Consider the following 27,728-nt stretch of genomic DNA (forward strand, 5'->3'; position numbering starts at 1 on the left):
AATTAAATTCTCTTTTTGCTTGTCCTACGAAAAGTGGCCTTTTTGCGCGCGGAAAAGAGGACACATTTCACCGAAATGCTGCGCAAACGTGCAATTTTTTTGCGCGGTCTTCTGGGAGTAAATTACTGCTACGATGAATTCGTGCTGTCTAGGTACGTGTAATTTGGAGTGGTTTTTTTTTTTTATTAAGGGAATGTAGTATGTAACGTTCGCAGAAGTAGTATCAACTACTTAACAATATAGTTAATTAATTATTTCACTGTTATCCGGTTAGGAACTGAAAATATTTTTGCTATACGTTACATCTCTTTCAGTCTTCTTCTCAATCATAAACATCGATTTACCAAAAAATTTGTAAGAAGATTAAACTTTTCTCGTTAGGGAGATAACTCGAAGTTTAAGAAGAAATACTTAATCTTCAGTATATTTTAATCTTATTCAAATTTGAAATGTATCCTTTTTATTCGGAATACTAACAAGACGTTTATGAATGTTGATACGTGTTCAATCAAGAAACCAGCAATTTTCCTCTCTATGTAACTCATCTCGAACCAAAAGGAAGGTTCCGCTTTTCCAAGACCGTCGATGCATATTTACAACTGAAAAAAATCCTTGGAGAACGTGATCTTTTTTCCATGCAATATTTATCTGAACTTAAACACATGCAACTCATGCATAGTCCATCTAAGAAGCAGCTCCTGTAAACACGGAATATCTAGCGGAACATCCGCCCTTTCCTTCTCTTTTTTTTTTTTTTTATCTTCCCTCCGCTTCGGTTCCATCAACTTTCCACATCTTAAGCGATGACTTTGAAACTTTGTGGACGAAGACTATCAAGCCTCTTCCGTGGCATAGCGACTAGTTGTGATACGCGTGTTCACCGTCGCGATTTTCTTCGAGTTAACAGCTTCTGTAATTAACTGTACGCCGGCCACGACTACCGGGCTTAATACAATAATAAGGCGAAGGTAGCAAGCGCGAATAAATTACTGGCAAAGGGGTTGTATAGCTCCCACGTGCGTTGTATTTACGTGGCGCGAATGCGCGCCGGGGACGAGCGCTAATTACGAGGATGAATGAGCCGCGAATGGATGTCGTTCATCTTACTGAAAACGCAGCTTCCTCTTCCGGTGTACAGCCACCCCCATGCACCACCTCGTCGACTTAAGCCCAATTTGCATCTGTCGCCCGACTCGCGGATGCAATTAGATTGGAATTATCGCTGCCCGTTTGTCCGCGTATAATTGCAGTTAATCGCGACTGCTTTCCCAACGTTCCAACCGATCCGATTTTCTACTCGCGTTTGCCAACCGAAATAAGATTTTCTGTCGTATAAGATTTTGGAATCATTTTTGGTATTAGTCGATTTGGAGAATTTTGTAATATAATCTGTGGGTATTGATCCGTTTCAATATTGATGTTATGATTGTACTATATGGTTCTCGAAACTTTTCCAATTCCAATTTTGATATTTTTAGCGTTAGTAGAGCAGCTTTGAATGGAATTATTTACTTAGCGGGTATTTTTGTCATAACAATTTCATATAATATTTGAATATAGATTAAATTTTTTTGTGTGAATTATCATGAAAAGTTTCCTCAAAATTCTATAATTTTTAATTTGCATCCTGACTCCAAGTAGACGTTATGCGCAGCACAAGTGTTAATCGAATCACAGAATTTTCATCGTACAGAAAATTAAAAGCCTTCGAATGTTTCCCCTGAAGCATCGGAAGCCTACAAGTATTCTATGAAAAAGGAATTCGACTATCGATATACCGCCAAAAATTTACATTGGAGATTGTACATCACGTTACGCGATTGAAACTGGGAATTGAATGGAATCTGAATCACCGAAACCATTGAATGAACGAGAGACGATGACCCATTGAACGCGCCGAGGAATCAATGGCCCGTCTTGATAGAAGATTTACGGATGCTATTTCCGTTTTATCAGCAGCTCTCGTTCCGTTTAGACGTCAGCCAAGCTAGGGAAACGTATCTGCTGGCCAATTAACGGATTCGTTGCTCCAGCGTGATTATCAGGCGGCATAATTAATATCCCATACGGAGCGGAACGAGGGGTATACGATCGAAGAAACGAAAGAAAACCGAGGAAGAGGAGGAGAAGGTGGTCGCAGCTGGCTCGACCGTGGCAGACTTTAAGACGCCGCTATCAAAGGAAGTGAGGTCGACCTCGAAGATGGTTAATGGTCGACTAGGCGTGGGACAGGCTTTCCACGATCGTGGATTACGGTCAGCTAGAAAACACATGGATTTTCATATTCAAAAACAACGATAATCATCTGACAGTTTGAAGGTAACATCGAGGAAACTGATGTATCAACGGAATCTCCAACGAATGTGGAATAGTCCGTGATCATCGTCCCAGTTATTCACCCATTGGTATCGCTGGCGCTGCATTTCTGATTTCAGTCGGCCTTTCATTGAGTTATTATGATCTAGAATGTAATCTGGCCGTTGATAATTTGGTAACGAATGTAACACATTATCTCGTGATTCGTTTGTCTCATATTTTTCAAAGTGGTAAGACCCTCTCGTTAGACAGCGACGAGATTAGCCGAGTTGAATTTATGAATGGCGCAGAGTGAATGTACCAATTGTGTAACAAGTTGAATGACGGAGTAAATATGATTCCATAATTAAGATATCGCTAACTGTTGCGTGATATGTCCTATTCGTGTGTAATAGACTTTTGAGACGGTCTGATTAACTCCGAAGTGGTCATATTATTACAGAATGAAATACTCAGCGTTCTAGAGAATCCATTAATGAAAATGTACTTACATAGCAAGTCTCTTGTTTAAATTGTTGTCACTTGGCTATTTCCAAGTTAATTAGTCGCCGATCGGAGCGGTGTCGAACACAGATCAACAATGTTAAACTTGGCTCTTCGTCGTTTCAAAGCTTCGAACCAATTACATTTACATTCTGCACACCAGATCAGATGTTCAGTGAAATTATTGAAACTTGCAATATCCAAGGCAATTGAGCTCACTCAAAATCGATAGAATCAAACTCAAACCACCAATCCGAAGCTTCAAACCCAGACTCGATTCAATAACGTTGGAATCCAGTGGATGACCAACCCCGTCAGTCCAGTTGAAACAGCAACCCCATACCGTATCCCCGATCCCGTTCAGCGTTACGATATTCCCGTTCCAACCCTCTATTTCGATAAATCGCACGGGTTCGCAAATACTGGCGAGATAACGTACGATCCCATCTAATTTCGATAATTGCACCGACTGGTATCAGCCCGCGAGCAGGATCTTTTCCCTTGTACCTGCGATAGGAGGCACGAAAATCGGAATCGAGCGGTGGGAAGGGAGTGAAACGTCAGCCAGATGCGTCGCACGAGGCGTGTCGAATTCCCCTATGGGCCCGGAGTCGGCCTGCATTCCCATATTAACATAGAGATACGGTGTTACGATGGTTGGCACGAGGTTCGCGGCGCGCGGTGCCGTTTTGTCCTGTATACTTTAGGATGGTCTAATGGAGGCTCGCCACGTGGCGCCACGCGGCTCCGGGTTAAGCAAACTATCGATTATGGGATTTCACGCTAAGCACCTATAGGATTACCACCGGCGATGGACGATAAAGCCACTGGATTTGTTGCTCTTTTCAAACAGAGGGAGAAAGAGAGAGAAAGAGAGAGACAGAGAAAGAGTAAGATCTTGGTGTTGCAACGGTCGGTCTATCTGATCGGTGCACTGCCTCCTCGTTGCCTGCTCCCGTGGTCCCCAAGGTCCACTCGATGCTCCCTTTGCACAACCTGACTGTGCGAAAATCTTGCCTCTACCATGGCTCGTTCGAGGTTTATGGACTCGGTGGCTTTTGGTTTCGAAAGCGGATAATGGTAGAGAGTCAACGCTGTTGGGTTCTGTGTTGAATGGCAGAGAATTTCTGGTATGTTAAGGAAATTGAGAACGATCTGGATCTTAAAACGTACCTAATGAGATAATTAAGTTTTGTATTTTATTCCTGAGATTCAATATTCTTGAATGAATTAGCTATGTATTAGGTGTCGATGTTAATTCACTATCTTTTTGAACGAAATTTATGTACCATTTATGTAATTTATGTACTATTTATGTATTATCTACTGTCCTTCTATTCGGTATTTTCTATTATTCTATTCCATTTCTGGCTGAAATACTCGGCCCCTTCTTCTGCATATAAAATACATAAAAGCTGAAATAAATGCAACAGCGTACAAATATTTTCTTATCCTGTGTATATGCAAGAGAAAAGTTGCAGAGAATTTTTAAAGCGAGCCAAGTTTTCTCATGGCACGGTGTTCTGTCGTGTTAAATAAGCTGTCAGGCGGCGTGCTTCTAAATATACTTTTATATAATTACCCGTGGCTGATCAGGGACACCGTTTTTTGAAACGATTTTTACGGCCATTAGAACCAGGGCGAGTCGATGTGCCGTGGCAGTCTGTTCCCATGACGTAGAAACGAGGTGTATTTAATCGTGTGTGCCAGTGATTCGACGCGGCCGGTTTGCAAGATGGCTAAATGATTTGGGAACCACCCACTGCAGCTTGCGTTTTCTCATAACGTTACGAACTATGTTTGAATTAATCGTCGATCTTTGATCGTTTTCCTTTACGCATTTGTATGTTCCTTTCGTTCTTCGTTATTAATATATTACAGTAGGGAAGTATCGTTAATTATTTGATATCGGTGGGGTAGTAAATGAGAGTGTGATTAGGTTTCATTGAACTTTCGATAGTGTAATAAATTGTCTGCCGCTATATTAATACACTTCGATTCGATATTTCACTCTAGATAAAATTAATTTTATATTTAGTTAAATACCAATGTGAGAAACTACAGAATCACGGACATTTAATTTACATTAAATCAGTTCTTTGTAGAAGTCTATTATTATTTTTACATCTGAATAATTTACATATAAAATAACTGAGAGGAAAAGAGAAGTGAATCAGATTTGTAGAATTTAAAACGTCCATCAAATAGAAATCAACGCGTGATCATAATTCCACCTGAGGTAATAGAAAATGATCAACTTCAGAATCGAAGTGGATTGATCTATTTTTCGAAGAACAGAGGGTCGTTGGCCTCCCACGAATCGACGAAAGAGGAAGCTGCGCCGGACAGAAATAACGAAGCAGGAAGTGGCGAATCGGAAAAAGAAAAGGGGTCGCTAGATACGAGACGACGCGACGATTCGTTGCTCGGTTGGTTCACAAGGCGTGAGTATGTCGAGCGTGCATATCGAAAGCGTGGTGAGAGGAAGAAAAGGAAGGACAAGACGCGGAGGGAAGAGCGAGGGACCTCAGCAGGAGATAAGGCCTTTGAATATAGCCGCAAGGTCAGCATGGAACTGACCCCAGCATCCTGCCCGACTGAATTCGAGTTTAATGAATAACTATTGAATCCCGCCTCTATCGCTGCCAATAAGAACAAAACGGAAGCCATGCCGATGGTGAACTGATGCTCAAGCTGGAACTTGCCGAAGGAAGTCGTGTCGGGCTCCTGTTTATGTGAGATGATTTAAAATAATCGAGCAGATCGATTAAAACCACCAGACATCGTTTTCCATCGTTCCTATTCGTGGAACGATGCCTTTGTTTCTGAGCCAGATAGAAACCGTTTAGAAAATAAACTACGGAGAATGTGGATTAGAAAATTGTTTAGCAGAGTATATTTGCGGTTTCTGACTCTTTTTGCGTTTCTTTCGCGATATTTTTATAGAGAAATAAACTTGTTGCGCTATCGATTTGTTTCTTCGTTTCTTATATGATAGACTCGTTCAAAGAAACAGGAAAGCTTAAACAACAATGTTGAACGCCATCTTTCTTCAGACGTAATATAATTTACGCATTTTAATCGTCATTGATATTGTGGTAGCGCACAAGATACTTTTGTTTCCACTCAGAAGTGGAACTTAAATTTTCATTCGAATCACAGCGAATTGAAAAAGGCGAGAAAAGTTTCACCTTCCTGAATAGGATAATCGCTCGAGGCAACAGATTTTGCGCCCCTCATCCGGCAGGTGCGTCACGAAGCGTCATCGCTGATCCGTGGAAAATGGCGGAGACGCCTCGAATTCACCGGTGTACGGTGGGAAAAAAAAGTACGAAAGAAGAAAAGAGACGAGGGAGTAGACATGCGAAAAGGGGAGAAGGTAGAAAGGGGTAAGAGGAGGATCCGTAAGGAGGAATGGGAAGGGTTAGCGTAATCTGTATGGTGCTGTGGCATCGGTGCCATCAGGCCGAGAGACTAAGTATACATTTTATCCGTAACGTGTTCGCCATTACCCTACGACGCCGAGGCCACGGGCTAAGTAACGGCTCGTGAGGGTCGAGAACGGCCTCGTAATGCGATGTGTGTGCAACATAAGTGGCCATCAGCCAACATAAACAATCGCCATGGTAAGTATATGGTGCGACGATACTTGGCCCTCTCCCTCTTTCATTGTCTGCCATTTCTGTTCACCTTGCGCCGGTCGTTCTTGGTACATCCTCGTCTCGCCGACTCGAGTGGCGATCATGGAATCGTACGGGGTCCTTCACGGGATACCTGCTACGTATACGGGGCCCCATTGGAGACGGTGCAACGTAATGGAGCCATTATCGCTGGATAACTTCATCATCGGCCATTGGCGTAGGCCGTTCACCACGCGGTGTACGCTCTCTCTCCGCTCTTCCGCTCGGTATCACGATCGACCGATACAAAACGATTGCCGGGTACGCGGGGAGGGGCCATCTTATCGATGATGGGAATTGTGCTTCGTCTTCGTTCCTTTGGCATCGTGTACCGATATTATAGCACATATTGAAAATTCTACATAATTTAATGTGCCCTCGTGGACGGATATGGGCTATGGTTCTTGGAACAGAGCCGTTTATAATCTGGCCCCGATCGCGTTTTAACGTCCGCGCGGACCCGCGCAACTTTCAGCATCGATACACCGGCCATTCTTAATCAACGGGCAAAAAATAACACGCTGGAATCTTGGAAAAATGTCTCGACGATCCGTATGCCGGATAACATGGAAAATTTCCTTCGAATCACTGATAAACGTTTCTCGTTCGTTCGTCGAACGATCTACAAGTTAATAACGTAGTTGGAGACGTAGCAATGTCGTACGAGAGGCAGTAGAAAAATTCTTTGGAACTTTAATGGGTTTAATTTCACTGGAATTTACATCGAACTCCGAGTTTCAACAAAGGAGAAATAATCTCCACATCGATTCAATAACTCGAGTATCTCACAAAGACCGTGAATCATCTCGCCATCATAACGCCGAGATTACACCCTAAGAAGCGTTAACTTGGCGCAAATCTCCAAATAAAAAGGTTCTCGCGGCGATGGTGGAAATAATGATCGAAGGAAGATGGTCAGAAGTTGGCGTCGAAATTCGTCGAACTCGTCTCGTTCGGAAGGAAATTCAGGAGAGAATTTCAGCCATATAAAACGAACGACGCGCCGTCACGAATGTAACGCGGACGAAAATTGCAGCGTGGTGGAGAAAACGAGCCACCATGATTCCTAGATACCTGTTCGCATTGTCCGGTGAAATTTACCGTTTCCGGTGAATACGCAGACCCAGTGTGTACACCATGGACGGCAGAGGATCACGATCAGCCGCGAGCACACACGTGCTTTCGAAGCATCGCGGCCTGTGTGTGCACGCAGAAGAAAGATATTGATATAAACAGGGGGCAGGGCCAGAGTGGAGCGTGCTTTGTAATCAAGCCCCCATTACTATCGAAGGTGGTCAATCTTCTCCGTGGACGTTGGCTGGAACGACGTTGTTCCAAGCGATACGACTTTTAGCACGGTTTTCTTTTCTCTTTTTAATCCTGTGCCCGAGATGCGTACGGAGTTTGCTGACACCGGTCTTGTCTGCCCAGCCACCTGCCCGTTTCACTTGTGCAAAGTGTTAAATTATGCCAATTAAGCTGACTACGGGCTGATAGATTTTCAAAATTTGTCGCCGTTACCAACGCTACGTGCTTTATATTCTCGAGTCTTGTCTAGCAAATATGACTCGTAGTATTGCGATAATGGGATGGAATAAGTCAAGCATTTTTCGCATCAATATCTGAATAATGTGTAGTCAAAGTGATAGAAATACGATATAGATTTCTCGCTAAACTTTCACGAAATAATATTTACTATCGAAATTGATAGAAACAGAAAAACAGAAGCTTCGAAAGATTCTTTTAGCGATTACTCTCAAGGATGAATCAATTTCGACATTTTGTTACTTTGTGAAGTTGATAAGGTCTTGATAAGGCCTTGACTGAGAAACAACCCACAACGATTGACCAATCCAGATTGTTTCCTGAAGAAGTGAGTCACGCGTTACTTCGCTGTACAAACTTTTTGAAACTCTCAACAGAATTAAGACGGAATTTTTAAGAAATCTACACCGAATTTCAATTAATAATTTCAACTTCAAGACCTCTTGCAATTGTTTCTTTCCTCATTATCGCGATAATCAGTAGATGTTTACAAAAAATTGTTCCAAAATTTTTTTACTAGCAAGCCTCGTTTCATTTCATGAGCATCCATCCTGTCGAACGTTCGCTGTTTGGTAAAGGAATCTCCGAGAAAGAGATTCGAGGTGGCTTTGATGGTGGTTGTTTCTCAAAATACAATCCAATCCATGGCGAATTTCCCGTAGCTAAACCGTTTCCAATCGACCAACCGGTATTTCCAGCTGAAACCACCCTTCTCGGCTTGATCTCGAGACTTTTTTCGAGGGTGATCGCGTAGACGGTACTACTGGCGCAGAAACGAGGGTTTCGAGGCGGAAAAGACGGAGTCAGCACACCATTCGCAGAGAACATGGCCGGTGAAATAAAATGTATCGTCTATTTTATTCGGTAGCCTCGTATTGGTCGAGTGGACGTTCCACGAACCCCTGGAAGTCGCAATTTCTGGCAGCCTTCTTTTGTACCCGGGCATTCAATATCCTCCGTGTCGTAATGGAGCTTCTTTGGTAATTCGAATTGCTTTGTTGTTCTTATAGTCGACACGTTTGCGAATCTTTAGGAAGATTGAATTTCTCGAAACAAAGAAGGCGTGATGCCGGGAATGATGCTTGGGAAGTTAGATTATTTTATTTTAGTTATGTTAGTTTATTTAGTTTATTTTAGTTATTTTAGAGGATGATAGAGATAGGTACTTTGTGTATAGAAATTTAACGCTAAAATAATATTATAAAAAATATTCAAAGAGAATATTTCGTGTCTACAAAAATATGTGTATAAAGTTACCGAATATTTAGCAAACAATGAATGATCGAACAATTTACTATAACAACAAATTAAAAAGAATACCATCCCACAACAACATAACAAGAAATCTATATGTCCGACAAAATCTTTACTTAAGTCCTACCAAAAAGTACTAACACATTGACATTGTCGAATAAAAAATCCCATCAAATTAAATCACCTTTCCAATCTTCCAATCAATTTCATATGTATATTCAGCTCCCGAACATCATTCTCCGGGACAGGATCGATCAATCATCTGTGGAAATCAGGACGAAAGACGAAACCATCGCGACAATATCCCGTTGGTATACCACATAAGATGTCCACCGTTCCACTTCCATGCAGCAATCAAAGAAGAGTCGGCGTCCAATCAGACGCAGCTGGTCAAGAAGGGATCCTAGGAGCGGGCAGAGCGGGTTTGAAATCTTGGCAGGAGCCAGGGACAAAACATTCGCCGCGATGCCGCGGCCAGAACGTATAATAAGAGTGTGATTAGCATTATTTACGGCCGGTTAACTATTAACCCATAAATCAACCGGAGGACTACATTATCCGACTGGTGTAACCGTGTGTTGGTGCGTGTCTGGTCGTCTCTCTTGGCTCCTCTCTTTCGAACAAGAAAAATAAGAAAAAGAAGAAGAAGAAGAAGAAAACGGTACCGTACCGAGGTGTGCAGACCTCGTAGATCGTACGAACGATAAGCGACGAGGATTCGTGAGCCGACGAGAAAGGAAAAAGAGGGGTGAAGACGGGGGTGGCAAAGAGGAAAGCTTCGATGGAAGAAGAAGGGGGAACGGCAGAGGCGGCCAGCCATCTTCTTGGTGATTTAGGAGGACGCAGTGTGCCTTCTTTCCTTTATCAGCCGCTCCTTTCCTTCTTGTCTTCGCTGGATCTCTCGCGCGAGTTTCTAGCGGATTACGGTGAATCAGCTCGACACCCCTTCGTAGACGTGCTCCGATCGTGCCGCACTTTCGGTGAGTGTATCTTATACCGTATCACGAGGTTTGGATCGATTTGTTGAACTCCGAACATGTTGTATGCGAGTGTTGCGTGAGATGTTTTGGTTATTCGTATGTTCAAGGATAGGCGACTTCGGGTATGGAAGGTTTGGAAATGACAGAGATACGATATTAGTGGAAAGAGGGAGCTGGAACAGCATCTTTCAGAAAGTAGATCTTTCACGAAGGAAATGGCATTTATTTTGACAATATGTGTATTTTTGTAGAACTTTTTACATTATTGAGAAGGTGTAAGATATCGTCGTTTGAATGTTGTCCCTCCTTTTTGCGAGACAAAGCCGAGTTCTTTATAGCGTTGAAATTTCTATCCACGACAAAATGTGCTGCGCAAAAAGCATTAAATTCTCGTTTCATTTTTATTTGTGGAAATGAAGGGGCATAAAATTACTATTTGGCCTGCCCATTCTCCTAAAATTTTCAGAAATTGACTGCCATCTACCGTGCGGTTTTTGTACGTAAATTGGAAAATAGGTCGATGATACATCCTGCCGGCTGTTTGGAAAACCGCGCTGGCTCGTATTATTCAATGAAGAATAAAATAATTTGTTCGGCGATGCTTTTACTAGCTGCATGCTGATTGTTAGTTATGGTATCATATATCCGCGTTAAACTTAATCATTTGTATCGGCACGGTGGGCAATTTAATCGGAACATACTGACAGGAAGATCCGTGCGCTATATGTTTTAATATTCGATGATAAACACACGTAAATGACTAATTAATTTAATTACAGCGTCGGCCGTTACAACGGGAAAACTCACTGTTTAATCAGCGACCGTGTCACGATGTAATTTCGCTGTTAATATAACCTCGCTTTGACGATTATCATCGCCACGATTTTTATTCGGTGGAAAAAGCGTGATCTGTAGAATTCGCGTGAGATACCGTTCGCAAACAGTTTTAAATATATATATGTGTACACACACGATGTAATTAGATATTATCTGCACACAGTAGTAATATAAATATGCGAAATAAGGTACTTTCATGAATTTTATTAGGTTAAACCACCTACGCATAAAATAATTAGTCTATTTAAGTATATCATTCAGATCCAATAAATCACATGAGATCTCGAACGATCCTCCTTCGCTGAATTTCAAAGCACTGTATAGTACTTAATTACATAATCGCGAGACCAGGTAGCTATTCGAAATAAGAAATCGCGTGTGCGCATCGCGTTTTCATTGCAGTGGCCGGGAGATATCCGCAGCTCATAGAGGGCCGAAGGGGGGGCTGCTCGTGTAGTCACCGTAGATCCCTCTAAATAAATTCCCATAAAGCAGCGCCGGTGGCTTGGTCACGTTGGCCTGCTCTTGCCACTTGCCGCGTACACGGTCTGCTTCCGTATTCGAGACACGAGATCCTGCCAGTGGTACGTCATTCGCCCTGTCGCTAATCAGAACTAACCGCCGACGCGTGACTCGAATCCGCTATCGACGAAACGAACGAAGGAGGAGAAGCTGGAAAAACGCGAGAAGACCTGCCAGACGGAGGGAAAAAACGTAGAAGAGAGGAAGAGGACGAGAATGTGGAAGGAAGAAGGGGAAGAAGAACGAGAAGAAGAAAAAGAAGAAGAAGCGTAGACACGTCGTTTTGCAGCAGCCATCTTTGCATCTCCCTTTCACCAGCAACCCCATTTTTGCGCTCCTGTTATGGCCGTTCCCTCGCGAACTACCAGCTAAGTCTCCACCTTGAATATTTCCCTCCCTCTTGCACACCTTCCTTCGCGTTTCTCTTCGCTGCTCGCGATCGTGCCAGCAATTAGACTTGCAAAGCAACCGCGAATCTTGCGGAGATCCTCCGCTTCCGGAGCGAAGAGAGACATTTTTGTTAGCTTCTCCACGAGAATGTTCCGTGGATTGTGGCTTCGAGAAGTTCGCTGCAGAGTTCGGAGGTGTGGGTCCTAAGTTTCGGGAATTTCTTTCCCCTGGAAGTTTGAAAGAGAGGGGGGGGGGGGACAGCTAAATATCGCGGAAGCGATATTCGAATTTCTGAGACGCGATTGATTTCAACTTTTCTTTTTATTTCTGCGTCCTGAAATAATGATATTAATAACAATGGAATTGTTGAAATATATTCTCAACACGTTCAAAGTTTTCGTTATAGGTTTAAAATTCTGAAAAGTATAGCGAAAGGGGTAAAAGAGTTTCATTCCAAATGATCGAGAATTTCTAAAATTTCCTCAGCGAAATTGATACCTCGATCGATAGTTTAATGTTTTCCGAATCGTTGTTCGTTCACGAAATATTACGTAAACGGAGATAGCGCGTAATGGTGACTCTCGCGATCAATGGATCAACCCAGCTCACGAATTGAAATTTCTCAATGCAAGTACGGTCACGACCCCGTTGGCCAGTTAACTGACGTTTGACATCTTTATCGCGTCTTGATTGTGGAAAAAAGCGGGACGATCCATGCGCACGATCGGCTAAAAGAAAGAATCGACAGATTAGATGAAGCGTCGGGGTTACGAATGGGGTACGAGGCGCGTTCATTAAATCGCGACTCGTCATCGTCACGTTTCCTTGTCCTCGTTCAATTTCCGCTGCAGCTCGTGACGTTTTCGTCTCGACGATTTTTTTATTTCTCGCCCCTTTATTTTAAAAATTTGGAAGCTGCGTGCTCAATGACAAAATTTCTATATTCTAAGCTGTTCAAAACTCCAAAATAGGATCACGGTAAAAGCAATGAAATTTATAACAATTCACAGTATTTACTCTTCGATGGAAGTTTGATAAAAATGTTCTAAACACAATCTCGCAAAAAAATATTTGCCAAGTTATGTAGACTCACAAATTAATCAATGTTTCTCGGCTACGCGGCATTCAAGAGACAAAATTGTGCGATATTTAGTTAATCATTTTTTTATTCCATTTGTGCAGAAACCATTTTTGCTTATATTTTTCATCATCGCATTTATGTCAATTCAGAGAATATCGTTGCATCGAAATCGTTGCGGGCTATCTCAAGTTAACGTAGTGCCTGTGTAGCACGATAAAGTCTCGAAGTAATTAGTCTGATGTTTACACAGTTTAACGTTTCCCTCGTATCTTCGGTTCTCCTCCTACGCGGCTCAATTAACTTACGGCGTACTTAATTAGTCGTCCTGGCTCTTGGCACGCGGCAACAAACCGGCGAGGCGTTCTCGAATCGTTGGCGCCCGGTAAATTCTTCTCCTCGGCTCTTATCTGAAAAATAATTATCTACCGGACCGCTGTAGAATTTTTATCGAGCCACCAAGTTGTAAATAGGCTAACCAGACTGGTGTAACCGGTAATTGAACCGGTGTTTGGGGCGCGCCGATTCTTTCTCGGTTGAAAAAGTTTGGATTGTTGAACTATTGGGAGAAATAAACAAGGAACTTAATAACTAAACTGAATAAAAGTATTATGCCGTTTCGGAGATTTTCATTACTCGATAAAGGTAGTAGAGGAGAACAGAGGATTTTATAGTGTTGGAAAAGTAAGGAGACGTGTTCAAGCAAAGAATTTTAATAAGATTTATTAAGTATCGGTAAATTTGCAAGTATTTGAAAGGTTAATATCCTGTAACTGGAATTCTGTTTATTTATCAGAGAAGAAATTATGGTCGATTATACTTTTTCACTTTAATATTACCAATCATAACGTTAGGTATAACTACCTTGCTACCTAGATGGATATGATGATATTCGTATAGATGAAAATAAATAGATATAATAATCATATTTCTGGCTCAGTAAATATCAACATTAATCGTTCCAGAGTAGCTACTTTTAGTGGGTAATTGTGAAAGTATAAATCTGAAATGCATCAGTTTTATGCATTTAATAGTTCTGGCACTGATTTGAAAGCTAGAGATTAAAATAATTCTCGTGAATAAATTACTCACTCGAATCAAGAGGAAATTTAAAAGAAATGGGTTCTAAGTCACTTAATATAATAAAGGCCAGGGGAATCGAATAACAGGACAAATCGAATTATCCACAATGTCTGTTTAAATTCTCGCGATTTGTAGCACTTATGATAATGCAAATGTTAAACACAGAGAGGATTGCGGCAGATTGAATGAATTATAAATTGAAACGAGCGGAATGCGTTGATGCGAGGAGAATCGAGTGCGTGTTGAGATTCTAATTTATCAATTAGTAGGTAATTATTAGGAACGCGTGCACGCGTCCATTTGAATTGAATGTATTTCTCCCCATCGTGGCGTCACCGCGTAAAGAAAATCTAAACACGTTGCTTGCGTATGTGAACCGTATCATTATATCATTACGTGGCTACTCGTGTACGCGTATGATAGAGGTTTTCAAGCGTACAATATCGCACAAAAAACACTCCCGGTAGTTAGTGTTCTCAGGTGGCAATAAAAAATTCCAGAGAATAAGTAATACACGCGGAAAATAATTTATTAGCATATTTATTCGCTTTTTCTTTTTCCAGCGATGTTCTTCGCTAATGAAATCCAAACACTCGTCGTTCGTATGTACGTCATTACTTAAAAACGAGTAATAGCCGGTGTCTTTAAGAAGAGATAGCTAGACGTGTATGTACGTGAGAGGTCTCGCTCGTGTTACTTTAAGCCTACGAGAAGGAAATCGCAATTAAAAAATGACAAATGGTTGGGAAAGGTGAAAGTCTGTTTGAAATTCCGAGGAAAGTTCTAATTTATCAATCGAGCCTGTTTATTTCCGAGAAAGCAATATGTCAGGTTGTTATTCAAAATAAATAAGCAATTATCGTAAATAAATGCGAGTCTTGTAATTAAAACTTTCATGCGCGTTTCGGGCTAAGCGAGTATAATAATTTCGAGATTCATAAATCAATCTTAGAACAAAGAAAATCGCAGCTCTATAATCAATGGCGAATAAAACTATATCTTGTCAAGACCTGCTTTTTTATAATAATTCTATGATAAATAATTCGCACATTCGAAGTAAAATATCTTTATAACAATCTTATCCTTAATTTCTCCCATTAATCGAATTCTTTATTGCCATCTTAGACATTCTGTTTTGAACATGAAATCTTTTCGTAATGAAATAACCGTGTGATAACCAAATAGCCATAAATATAATTACCGAGAATGCGCGATTTTATATTCACCCTCAATCTTAATTTTTGTAATTCGTTCGCATCATCAGTAATTTACAGGAGCAGTAGAAGCGATTATAAATAAATAAAGAAACAAATAATGGAAAAAAGAAGAGAAAGAATTTACCCACAATTAAAATGAGTTTCGAATTTCCGATAAAGAGTCTTCGAGTTACATCATCCACGATTATCTATCCTCTCGGAAGAGTAACTAAATGAAAGTTTGCAAACTGAACGAAAGGAGCGGAGGACTCGCGATGGAATTAATCATGACCGCGTCACGACGATCATGTCGGGATAATTTGTAAAATCGCGGAAGAGGGTTTTCAAATTTGCAACGATCTCGTGGCGAGTCGGATGAGCCAAGCACGCCCCGGGGAAGAACTTATTCATAAGATTATTTCCCATTTTCGTCATGGCGCTGCGCTGTATCGTTATTTAAGTTTTATATTAAAGCACCGGCCCCCGCCACTCGTTTGCCGCGTTTTTTGATGGACGAGCGGTGCGTGTCCTGCTTTCCTTCAACGGATTCGCCTAAACGTGAGATATCGTGCCCGATCAATTTTTCATAAGACTCGGTCCGCTCTCGCGAAAACCGCGCCACCGCCCACGGAATTTTCACGCAACGTCAGGGAAATTCGCCCCGTCGCTGCGCCCGTTTTTCTTTATTACGAACGCGAACAGAGATGCACGCGGCAAGACGCTGCTTTTTTTATCGGCTAGACGATCGCCTCATATGTCCTCCGATCCGATTACCGGACGCGTGACGATTCTCCTTGCACTATTCGGGGTAAGATCGGAAATCTCGAGCACGGAATATCTCGCAGTTTTTCGAAAACTTCGTGCAATTTAGAATTTTACATAGAGTGAATACATTTTTCTTAGAGCTTGCGGGGATTTTCTGCGTTTTTAACTTGATGTTTGTGGAATTTAAGATGGTCAGTAGTTTTAAGATTTTCCAGGCATACGTCACGAAGCAAAATATATCTCTTTAAGTGATAATTTACAATTAGACGATTCTGATAGTATTAGTATTATCATGATAGTATTATCATGCTTTCCTTTATGGAAACAGAAATCTTCTTCCCTTGGAACGACAAATTTAGTTCAACCAAACCAAAACTCTCTGTTCCATCGCCAGAAATAACGAATCGACATGTTTTTCAGGTACCTGCAGCTTTAAATTCCTCGGAATCGAAGAATTGCCACCGCAAGGATCTGGCAAGCTCAGAGAAGCTGATTCCGTGAAAACGGAAAGAATCCGGGGGCTCCGCTTTAATCAAGGTCGAATGTTCATTCTCCACGTCCACGGTCGGGCTATCAAATACAATCACCGAACGTGCAGCGTCTTTTTCCTTTTCCCGTAGCGACCGGATGCACAGTCTAACACACACCCTCTTCACCTACCGAAGCCAGAGTCGATTCGTTCTCGCTCTCACGAATTGAATCCAGCCCAGTGGTGGTGAAGCAGTTTCTGGAGGGAAGATGAAGGAGCGAGAGAAGGTTGCCCTGGCAACGACAGAGGGTTTCTCGACGTTGGTTGCCCGGGCAACCTCTAACCGGCGATCCCTAAATATGCGCCAGCAGGCCAGAAGTGGCGTGAAAGAGGGAGGGAAAAGAGGGTGAGAAGAAGAGGTCGAGCCTGTAAGAAGAGGAAAGGGAGAATCGGGGTGAGAGAGGAAAGATCCTCGCCACTGGTTGGCAGAAGGAGCATACCGGTGGGTTGGTAACTGTTACCGCGGAAGGTGAGGAGACCCAGTTAATTACTAAAGCGTTTTAATCGTCGGCAAAGTTCCGACGGCACTCAGGAGTCTGGACCAAAAGGGCTTCGGAGAATGTGGCGGCTGTGTAAATTAGGAACTCGCCAGTTTCCCTCTAGACTGTGTACACGAGTTTGTCTACCACGTTCAAGGAGCAAACCGGCAAGTTTTCACGGGGTGGGACGCGCGGTACGCGAAGCAGTCGAATCTTTATTCCAATCGTCTTATGAGATTTTTACATTATTTTCTTACAAGAAACGAACGATGCGTTTGGCGGGTCAATTTCAATTCATCGATCTTCAGAACATTTATTGACGTTAATGAGCATATTTATAATTCGATTAATCAATAGGCAAAACCTCAAAGTGCTAAAAATATGCTCACCGTTGATTCCTCGATTCACGAAGCAACAATATTCGTCAATGTATTACTTCGCGCTTGACCCAGCCAAGTTTACGTAAAGGTTAAACAATTTATCAAATTTCTTATCCAACTTTACTTGCTGGGAAAAGCCATTACATCACTTCCGTAATACAAAGTAACAAAATACGAAGCAACAGACGATGCCATGGATCTTCAGTCAGCACAAGATCGTTGAAAAGCGTCGAATTCCGGCGTCGATCGGCGCAATACGTTCACCTATTCATCCAAATAGACGAGGACACGTCGGTAACCAAGCTAGCCCGCTGTCCCGCGTTAAATAACTTTGCTTAACAAGGTGCTGCCGCCACTGTAAAAAGATTACGTAAGCGGTAATGGCCGCCGGCTCCTCCTAAATTCGAGTACGAAGAGTTCCAGCCACGGAGTGCACCGAGTCGAGAAGCAAGGCGCGAGAAAGAGAGGATGATAGAGGCTGAGGGGGAACAGGAATGGCGAACGGGAAGGAGGAGGAGGTGTAGGAGGAGGGAGAGGCGACACGACGCCCGGTGGCGGGGGTTAATTTTAATTTCCTAATTTTTCCCACCCCGAGGCACAGGTAATTTCCTCCCCAGAAGAGAATAGATGTAATTACTTAACGCCTCCGAGCTCAGAGCTCCTCTTATTAAAAGAGGATCGTGCCCTCGAGGGCTGGAGGGGTGGAAGATACTCGTCTGGTGGGGGTGGGAATGGAGTGGTGGAAGCACAACAATCGTCGGAGAACGATCGCGAAGAAAGGGAAACGTTGTCGGGCTCGTTCCCTCGAAGATGAACAACGGCGGAGATCAAGCTTCATCGTGCTTTCGATCGTCTCTGGCTTTCCCAGAATATTTCTGCGTCGATCTCTTCAAGTCTGTATTCGTGAAATCCTCCGGAGGACAGTTGCGAGTTGTTTAATAAAAAAAAAAAAAAAAAAAAAAGGAGAGAAGGTGAAAGAATAAAGGAAGAGAAATAAAGGAAGGAGGATAGTTTTCTGTGGTGAAAAAAATTTGAACTTTGTAAAAGTGCGCATCTCGTTGACGGCATTAGAGGCTAAGGTCGACGCTGCTGCCTAGGCTCCACGACAGGGGTGGTTTGCCGAATGCTGTGGGGAAGGGAGGAGCCATCTTGCGGCTGCTTTCAGGGCAGCCACCAATTGATTCATCCCCACTACGGCACCACCATTACTGCAAGGAAGGGGCGTCGATTCAATTCCAGGGCAAAAAAACCGTCTACGAGGCGGAGTTCGCTCCGTAATCCATCCGTCCTCATTGGCCAGGAATAGAGTGGCACCCGTGAACCCACCATCTGTCCGACCAATCCAAAGCCTCTGGGTGGCGACCCAAACCAGTTTTGACTCCGTGGACAGAGGGGAGCCGTTGACTTCACTCTCCAGGCAGATAGTGCTGTGCCGTTGGCTCGTGCCGTAGTGGTCCTAACACTAACAGGTCCTTGCCAGCAAGGAATCCCTGGAATCCGTTCCGTTGCGCGCTCGAATTCACCCCACGGACTGCCAAATACACAAATACGACCCGTGCTCTTCTCTAATCTCGTCAGCTGATCGGTGTTTTCGTTGCTGCTGATTGCGTAACCTGATGTCCAGGTACGACGACACCGTCACCTCTAAACAGTTTTTAACAAGTGTGATCGTCGACCAGTGCACCGTGGACTTGTGTTTTCAACGATGGCCCAGTTTCCCTAGTGACTTTTGCGGTTTGGCGGGTTCATTCGCAAAATTGACGGAAACATGAACATTCAGGGTGAAGATTAGATCCCGGGTGGAAAGTTTGATTTCGAAAAGACCGACAATGAGAAATCGTGGCGTGAAACTGGAGTGTTAGTTACCGAGACTGTACTCGCGAAAGGACTAAATGGACTCTCGAAATACGTGTTTCATGAAATTCTGCTTGACTAACTTGGTGGGATTATATTTTTTGGGATTTGGCAGAAAATCGTTGAGGACTTTGAATATTAGATAAAAGACTGAAGCATAGAAGCTGAAAATACTGGCAGGAAGAATTTGCATGGAATCCTCGATGCAAGGATTCTTTTAAAAGGCAAAAAGGTCGATTGCCATTGACGGAAACCTCGAATCACGCCTTCCGACGGCTGTCGACTTACCACGAGCACGTTCACTCGCAAACACATTCGCCATCCTTCCACCTCCACGACTACCGATCTTCAACAAACATGATCAATCTCGCTGCATATATCTAAAAGGAACCTCTAAATTCCATCAATCTTAAACTTAAATCTTCCATGTAAGATGTAAACAAACGATTTCTTGGTACATCATCGAAAACTTATCTCACGTGCGTCATACTCTGAAATTGAGGTGTCCAGACCTGCAACAACTGTTCTCGTCGAATGTCAGTTCCCATGAAGTTGAGGAAACTACGATCGTCGAAAGTATAGCGTATCGAGGATAGAGTAGAGGGATATAGATGCAAAATAAGTGAAATCTCTCCGGTGGAGAGACAGCCAGTCGTCAAGTTGGTCCCAAACATGGTCCTGGAACCAGGAGGTGGTCTGTCCTTTCCACTGCCTCCTGGTAGCGGCTCTACTGGTTCCGGTGGTTCCCTCCTGACTCCGGCCAGACTGTTTCAGAGGGCGACACCCGTGTTTCCGTTTCATCTGACAGGATGGCCACCACATCATCCGGTCCTCGGACAGGTTCAAAGCCAGGTACAGCAGACGATGCAAGCTCAGCATCAAGCAGCCGCGGCCGCTGTCAGGTTCCTCAGTCATCATCATCCTCATCATCCGCATCCGGCACTAGGGAACCACCCCCTGGTGCCGGCGATAACTAGCCACCATCCAACCGCCCATCATCTTCATCACGGTGCCGATCACGCGGATGAGGATGACGAGAAGAAAGGTAAGTGGCTTTTTTTCGCGTTACACTTCAAGCTAAGCACCTTGAAATAATGAGCGCAGCTGCGAACTATCGCCGCGAGGATGGCCACGCTTGTTTGGCTTTCGGTTGTTAACATCTTCTTCCTGAATTAACCTTAGGACTGTCAAACATGTCAGGATGAATCAGCTTTACGGTTTTTATTTTTTATATTGCCGACAGTACGCAGGTGTTTTCGGCAAAATTGCTGTCTTCCTCGCGACATTAACGTTGGAATTATCGAATATGTTAGAATGAAGGGGTTCGGATCTTTTATCTTTGAGATAAGCTGAGAATATCATACGATAATGAAAGCGATCAGTGTATTAACAATTTTACTAGGAAATAAGATACCGAGGTTCATTAAAAGTAAAAAATGTCTTATACAAGTTCCGAGTGAAAGTCTGTCTTGTTTATTTTCGTGTCAGTATAATCATAATCGCATAGTATATTCAAATACGCAGTACAAGTTCGTAGCTTCAGTTTTAATGGAGTTCGGAAAAGTTAATATCCTTTTGCAGTATAATTATTCTTACGATTAAAATCGACCGTGTTCCTATAGTGATCTTCTCGAACGCTTTAGTTCTATTGATGGAATGATTGTTTGACAACTTTGTATTAATATTCCTAGTTTTATTACGAGTCTTTCTTGCTTGTGTTATTCTTAGATTCGTTACTGTATATGATGTTTTGATATGTTCTATTTTAAGCTGCTATGTTTATAGAGGAAAATGCAGAATGACTTTACGAGAGATATCTGATCCACTTTTGCACTAAATTGAAACACAATTTCGAATTCATTGCCACGTTTCCTTGCTACGATAGTTTGCATACTTATAGCACGGTAAGCTGCAATTTTGAGGCAAGTAAGATAGTAAACTAGCAGGTTACTTGCTACTTTGTTGCTTGATTTACAGTGCGAATTAAACCCCATGTTATTCTCGTGCTTCTAATCTTGCTCTATATTAATAAGATTAGAAACTAGCCTCTTTACGTGTCTGATAAAATCACGATCAGGTTCACATCGAAAAATTCAGTTAACAGTATAATTGCGAACGAATCCTTTTTATGAACACCTTACATTTCATATATTCTCTAGATTCTTCGATTGAAACTTTCGTCCTAGTAATACAATAGTAATATCAACGAGCCTTGTTTTTCCTTTCTTTCCTTTCTCAGATATTTAAGTGTATAACGTACCAACAAGAAGAGCAAAAAGGTAGTTCGAAATTTTAATACAGACTCGCGTATTTCTACGTAATAAACGCAAAGTAATTTCATCCATTACAGCAGGCTGTCCTACGGTTGTTTATATTATTCTCCTCATGAAGTATAACTCAGTTGAACATTTTGCACGGTGACATAAACGTTACTGTTACGCTTCTGGCCGCGACTCAGAGCACAGTTAAGTAATTATCATAAGCTGGGTTATTTATAATACGTAAATACACCGGAATATCTCCTACTAATATTTAACATCAACTCAATATCTAAAACCAGTTTACTCCTAAAACCACACCGACAAGTTTACACGTTGCAATTTTCGCCATCTCAAAGTACGTTTAACAACCAAATACGCTCGATTACGATACAGCTACTGTTCACCCCAAATACCAGAAGCCTCGCGTTCAAATCTAATACCGGCGATGCATGTGCCGTTTGGTACCGTTTCTTCTAGATCAACTGAGCCTTTGACTAGAACGTATTTTCGAGATACGTTCGGAAAATGGTCTATAGGGAGTGTCGTAACACGGTCAATCATAAGATCGTTTCTGACGAGCCCCTGGGATCGCTTACAGGGTTAGCCCCAATCCGCAACGCCCTTTTTCCACCCTTCCTCCGAGCTGACGGCCTGAAATCACGTTTCGTGTACGAGATCGAGGGTGGAAATCTGTTTTTTACGTGATCCCATTCATGTCCCTAACGCTTGTTTATGCCTCGAAGGGAGCGCCACTTAACTCCATCCCTGTCCGACTTTGGGCGCAACTTTTTCTGTCCGTTTCGTGAAAACTTGCGCAAAACCACGGCGATCTTGAAACCATGTCCTCGCTTGTACGATTTCTGTCTTATTTATCGGTGGCAGATGAGTCGTCGTTTTAGAAAACGGTGCTCGAATCATCATAGATTTACGAGCGCCATATAGATTCAGAAGCAAACTGTTTCCTTTTTTTAGAGGTAATTTTGTTGTTAGCGTCCAAGCGATATTCTGAGTCCTACACGCGCAAATGCTTGGTAATTCTTTTCTTTGCCGCGATGAAGAATCTTTTTTGCTCGTAAATTTCCGTGGTTTTTGCGTCATAGACTTAATATTATCAATTTGTGTCTGAAAAAGTTTTCCTTATCGTCGTATTTCACTGCCTAAATACACGTATAGTGTCATGCTATACACATCAACAATCTATTAATCAGTGAAACGGTATCGCTCTTGTCCTGTTATATTACTTGTCATCTATATACTTTCTGTACTCCCCGCAAAATCGCAACATTAAATTAAGTAGCTTGCAATTATCTTCTGAAAAAGTAACGACTTTGGTTATTTCAGATTCAAGTTTTGAAGAAGTCCGCCTCATAAAATGACGAAATAGTAAACAGACGTGAAACAAATTTTCTCCAATTATTAGCTTAATTATATAATAATTATATTATTACAATACATTATTACAATAAAGTTATATAATAAAAATGTAATAACGGGCGAAATAAAATACATTTCGCCACGATGTACTGACAAAACTTACTGCAGTCAGGAAAACAATCGTCCTAAAATAATTCAGCGCAAAAATTAGAAAAAAAGGACGATAGAGGGCCGCTTAAGTGATACTTGTAAGTCTTTCGAGCGTTTTCATAGCACGCGGCGCGGTTAAAATACTTCTCTTTCTAATTTCGCTAATGGGCCAACCAGCGTAGGCAAGCGCACGTAACGCGAACTGCATGTGCGCAACCTAACTAATGAGTTCCGCGAGTGTTGAACGTAACGCTGTTTAAGATAAACGTGTCACGCCTGACAGCCGTGAGAGATCTGCTCCGCGAAGTTGTCTTATTTCCTCTCCTCTTTCTTCCCTCGTATCTTTGAATGTTTCGCCGAGCCTCGTTTTCACTGAATTTATTGGCCATCGCAATCAATTTCGAATGATCTCTAGGAACCAGCATCTTGTAAATAGCCATCGATGCGCCTGAAAACGGTCGGAAAGCGTATTAAAAAAAAAAAAAAAAAAAATTGGAACATTAAAGGGAGAGTATCGGAGGGAGTATTAAAAAAAATCAGAAAAATCGTGATACTCGTAAAAGATTGGCAAACAGTGTCGTAATTTCAGTCAATGTAGTATAAATTACATTTTTACGGTACTTCCTTCCGTAGATGTCGAATGTAAGGTATCTTTTTAGACATTTAATTTGTGTGTAATTGATAAAATGATATAATAGACTAGAAAGTAACTGACAAGAAACTGGTAAATTATCGGGAATGCCGGATCCCATCGACATTTAATTAGACGAGGGAGTAATCGAAGTTCAGCCGTCGATAATCGTCGGTGGTTTTATTGTTGCGCCGCCGTTTTATCGTCCTTGCTTTAGTCGATTTCTTGTTGGGAAATTACGTGAAATTTTGTATTCGATCTCCTACGAGCAATTAATTCCGAGGGACTGTTCACGACGAGTAATTATTGTGAACTGATTATAGTCCACGCTCGGGAGTTATTGAGTTATTTTAGTAATAAGGATAGCTTGAGGAAATTGATCGGTTTTCGTGGAATTGTAATTGGAAGTCTGCTTTCTGATGGGCCACTGTTTGATACACGTAAATTTATTTTTATATATATTATTTTCCTGCCGAGCTTCAGAATAGTTTCGTGTATTCCCGGCCTTCTCTTAAATTTACCTTTCAGTCTATAATTATAAGAGTTGTTTATCCCTTTAGAAGCAACATCGATCAGGTAAAACTAGGTTCTTTGATCATGATTCTATGAGCTTTATCACGTCGTTGACATTAAGTTTTCGATTCTTCTATTTAAAGATCTATCCACTTTCGCAATCGGAGATTTATAGCTTCTGCAGATAGATTGAGAATATTTTTGCTTATTTACTACAATGTTGCATCGATTATGTAAGCGATCTATGTAGCGTATCTACTTCTTTCTACATTTTTCCTTTCCACTTTTCTCTCGTCGTAGATTTTCACTTCAATTACAAAATTCCTGTGGTCTCGAACGTATCGGGAATAAACGTATTCAAAATCATTAACTCTGTGTAATAATAGATCTGAATCGTATTTAGAAACCACGATTCTAAATCAACGTTCCCACACTCGACCCTCACGACTAATCTATTTAAACCGTACTATCTAATCGTCGCTATTCAACAAGCCACGAAATAGAACGTGCGGAAAATTGCGCAAATTGTTTCTATTTACTTAATCTCGCGACAAGCCACGATGCATGGCGCGTATCCTGTTGTAACTTTAATTAAATCCGCGTCGCTAAACTCGTTCGCTGATTAATGATTTCATCTTCCAGTTTTGATGTTACACTTTGCCAATATTGCATTCCTCCAACCTTGAGCGAATGACAAGAAATAAAGCGAAGAAACGTAGCGTAAGAAACAAGCTTCACCGTAAAAAGTTACTTCTTGCAACTAAACTTCGGTTAGAGATAACAATTGAACAGAAGTCGACGCCGTACGGCGTTTAATGAAGCGATCGCGAAAGCGTTTATCTGAATCGACCGATGGAATCCAATAATTTCCTCTTTATTAGCACCACCCCGGCGCGGCGGCTAATTACAGCAAATACATTATAGGAAATTAACGTTCGGAGGATCGTCGATTCGTTGATCAGTGACAGAGGCTTAATTAATATTCCGCTCGGGAATAAAATCCAGATAAACCGGCGAGAAAGTGGCAAATCGAAAGAAAACGAGAGAAAAAATAATCCGTCGCTCCGTGGCTTCGTATACATTTCTGCGTGAGATGATTCTACTGGTGAGACCTATAATAGCTTTGAGTGTCTGCAATCGGTGAATTGGTCCAGGTTACCGCGAAAGACCAAAGTTGCGACGCGGCGGACGCTAAAGTTAGTTGTTCATTGCTGGAAACTTGAGTTTAATTCGCTCCGGTATGTCAGTTTTGGGTTTTAGACAAACACATTTAGGTTTGCCTGTTTAAACCTCGAAACTGTTCATGCTTGGGTGTTCTTAATTGGACCGTATTTAAATTTATTCTTCTAGATTGTCGCGGTGGAAGAATTTGTGTCTAGAAATTCGTAATCTTTACAGAGTATGTACTTTAATTATTCTGGTATAAAATCTAACCCCAATCATAAACAAACAAGAGGACTTTTAGAGATTATATTTGGTATTGTAATACCCTTTTATCTATAATATTGTCATATCCTGTAACCTACTAATGAGCCATACAGAAGCTAAACCAGTCAACTCTCTTCTTCTAAATTGTGGTGAAAAAATCAGTGTTTAGAAATTCGTGATCTTCATAAAATATACGCTTTAATCGTTCTAGTATAAAATCTAACATGGCGATAAACAGACAAGAGAACTTTTAGAGATCATATGATATGAAGTGATATGAAGTGTCAGTGAATCCATCTTGTAGTATACTAAGGGTTAAATGAGCTACACAAGATCTAAACCAGCCAACCGTGTTAAGTATAGTTACATAATGTCTCAAAAATGAAACTCTAAAGATCAAATCGTATAATTCACTACTGAAATTAAAATCTTTCTAAAAGAGCGAAACTGATCAATTTGACTCAAATTCGGGACACACGAGTAGATCCTAGATTATTTCTAAAAACCCAGGATCACCTTCTACGTAAATCTTCGATCGAACAATCACGATAAATCTCATTGTTCGTATTATTCGATGAAAATCAAAGTTGAGAAACCTATTGATCTGTTTCGAATCTCGATCGAACGTCTCAAACGTCACAATTAATTACACGCACGGTGACGTATAAGCCTCTAGCTTTTAACGAACGTCTTCGCCTGTGGACGCGGAGCAGCGACAATTTTCCTGGCCACGTATCCTAGATGCCGAAAAAAATTCTAGTTTACATAATTGTCTCGCGATAGGATGCTCGCATAGTCGCGTGCGTACGCTTTACACGATCGTTCAAGTTCTTCAGACGATCGTTAGAGCACCGGCGAGAAATCGTTGGCCTTTTGCCGTCGCGTCGGTACACGCCTATCCGGTGTTTGCTCCTCGAAGCTCGGCTTCTAAATCGCGGCGATCCGTCTTGATCGCTCGATCCGCGGCTACGTTCGTGGAAATTGCACGATCTACTCGGTACAGATTACGTGGAAACGCGTGAATAATGACCGGTTCGCGACACCCGAGCGATGCCCGGCCGGCTCGGATGAAGTCCTCCGCGACGATGAAAGCGGGAATGCGTTCGTTCCGATCTATATCGCGTTAATTTCTGTCCGTGGAATTGCACGTGTGATCGATGATTGATGACGTCGTGTTTCTCCTTCGCTTCGTTTTTAGTATTCATCGGTCTTTTAGATTCGACGGACTGTGGATTTTCATTTTTGCAGACGTGAACTTTTCTTTAAATCATTTAATTTGGTATAGCATTTTTAATTGTGACTAAAGGTAGTTTTGGGAAACCACGACAACGTACTTTTAAAGAATTTAAAATTATTTACGGAGATTATATACTCTTTAGTTAGGCGTAGTTTTTAAAAATTGCGATTGGGTGTTTTAATTGTTTAAGTATCGTAGGTAAAGACCAAAAGGAAAGTTGTGTGCAGCACGGATATCATTGATTTATATTGAGTCAAAAATTTCTGATTTCAACGTAGAAATTAAAATTTATTTATACAGAGATATATCAGGTGTTGCTACTATATCTTCTCGATGTAATTAAAAAAGGAATTCATACACGCGCAAAGATCTGTTATTGCGTTACAGTATTAGCTTGTAAAACGTTACGTGTCTACGATGATGGATCTTTTCATCCACAGATTGAGACGTAACGCAAAGACATGTTGATAATGTGATTTATTCGAGCTTCCGTAAGCGATCTCAACGGAGGATCGTTAATTCCAAGATTATTTTTTTATATCTACCGCGATCCCATCGATTCATCTTACCCACTGCTTTCATCCAACTCGACAAATCAGTGGTTTTTGTGTCAACTCGCTTAATGCTAGTTCGTTCATTCGGTCTAATCGTAAAATAATGACAGGATGCCCCACGATAACGCGACCGCTTCTGAAAAGAAGCCGAAGTCATTTGGATGCCACGAAATAAGAAGCGTCATTCCTTCCACGTATTAGATTCCAAA

General features: G+C 41.8%; 1 protein-coding gene across 1 annotated transcript in view; it reads left to right on the plus strand.

Moving 5' to 3' along the window:
• The window catches only part of LOC117160855 (uncharacterized), a 101,556-nt gene that overhangs the window by 37,952 nt on the left and 35,876 nt on the right, over positions 1-27,728 (plus strand). The window contains exon 3 of the mRNA XM_033341897.2: positions 16,550-20,416. Coding sequence (XP_033197788.1) covers positions 20,044-20,416 — 373 coding nt within the window. The 5' untranslated portion in view covers positions 16,550-20,043. The remainder of the gene's footprint in view (positions 1-16,549; positions 20,417-27,728) is intronic.

The sequence above is a fragment of the Bombus vancouverensis genome, chromosome 12 (genome assembly GCF_051014615.1).
Source record: "Bombus vancouverensis nearcticus chromosome 12, iyBomVanc1_principal, whole genome shotgun sequence".
In the NCBI taxonomy this organism is placed as follows: domain Eukaryota; kingdom Metazoa; phylum Arthropoda; class Insecta; order Hymenoptera; family Apidae; genus Bombus; species Bombus vancouverensis.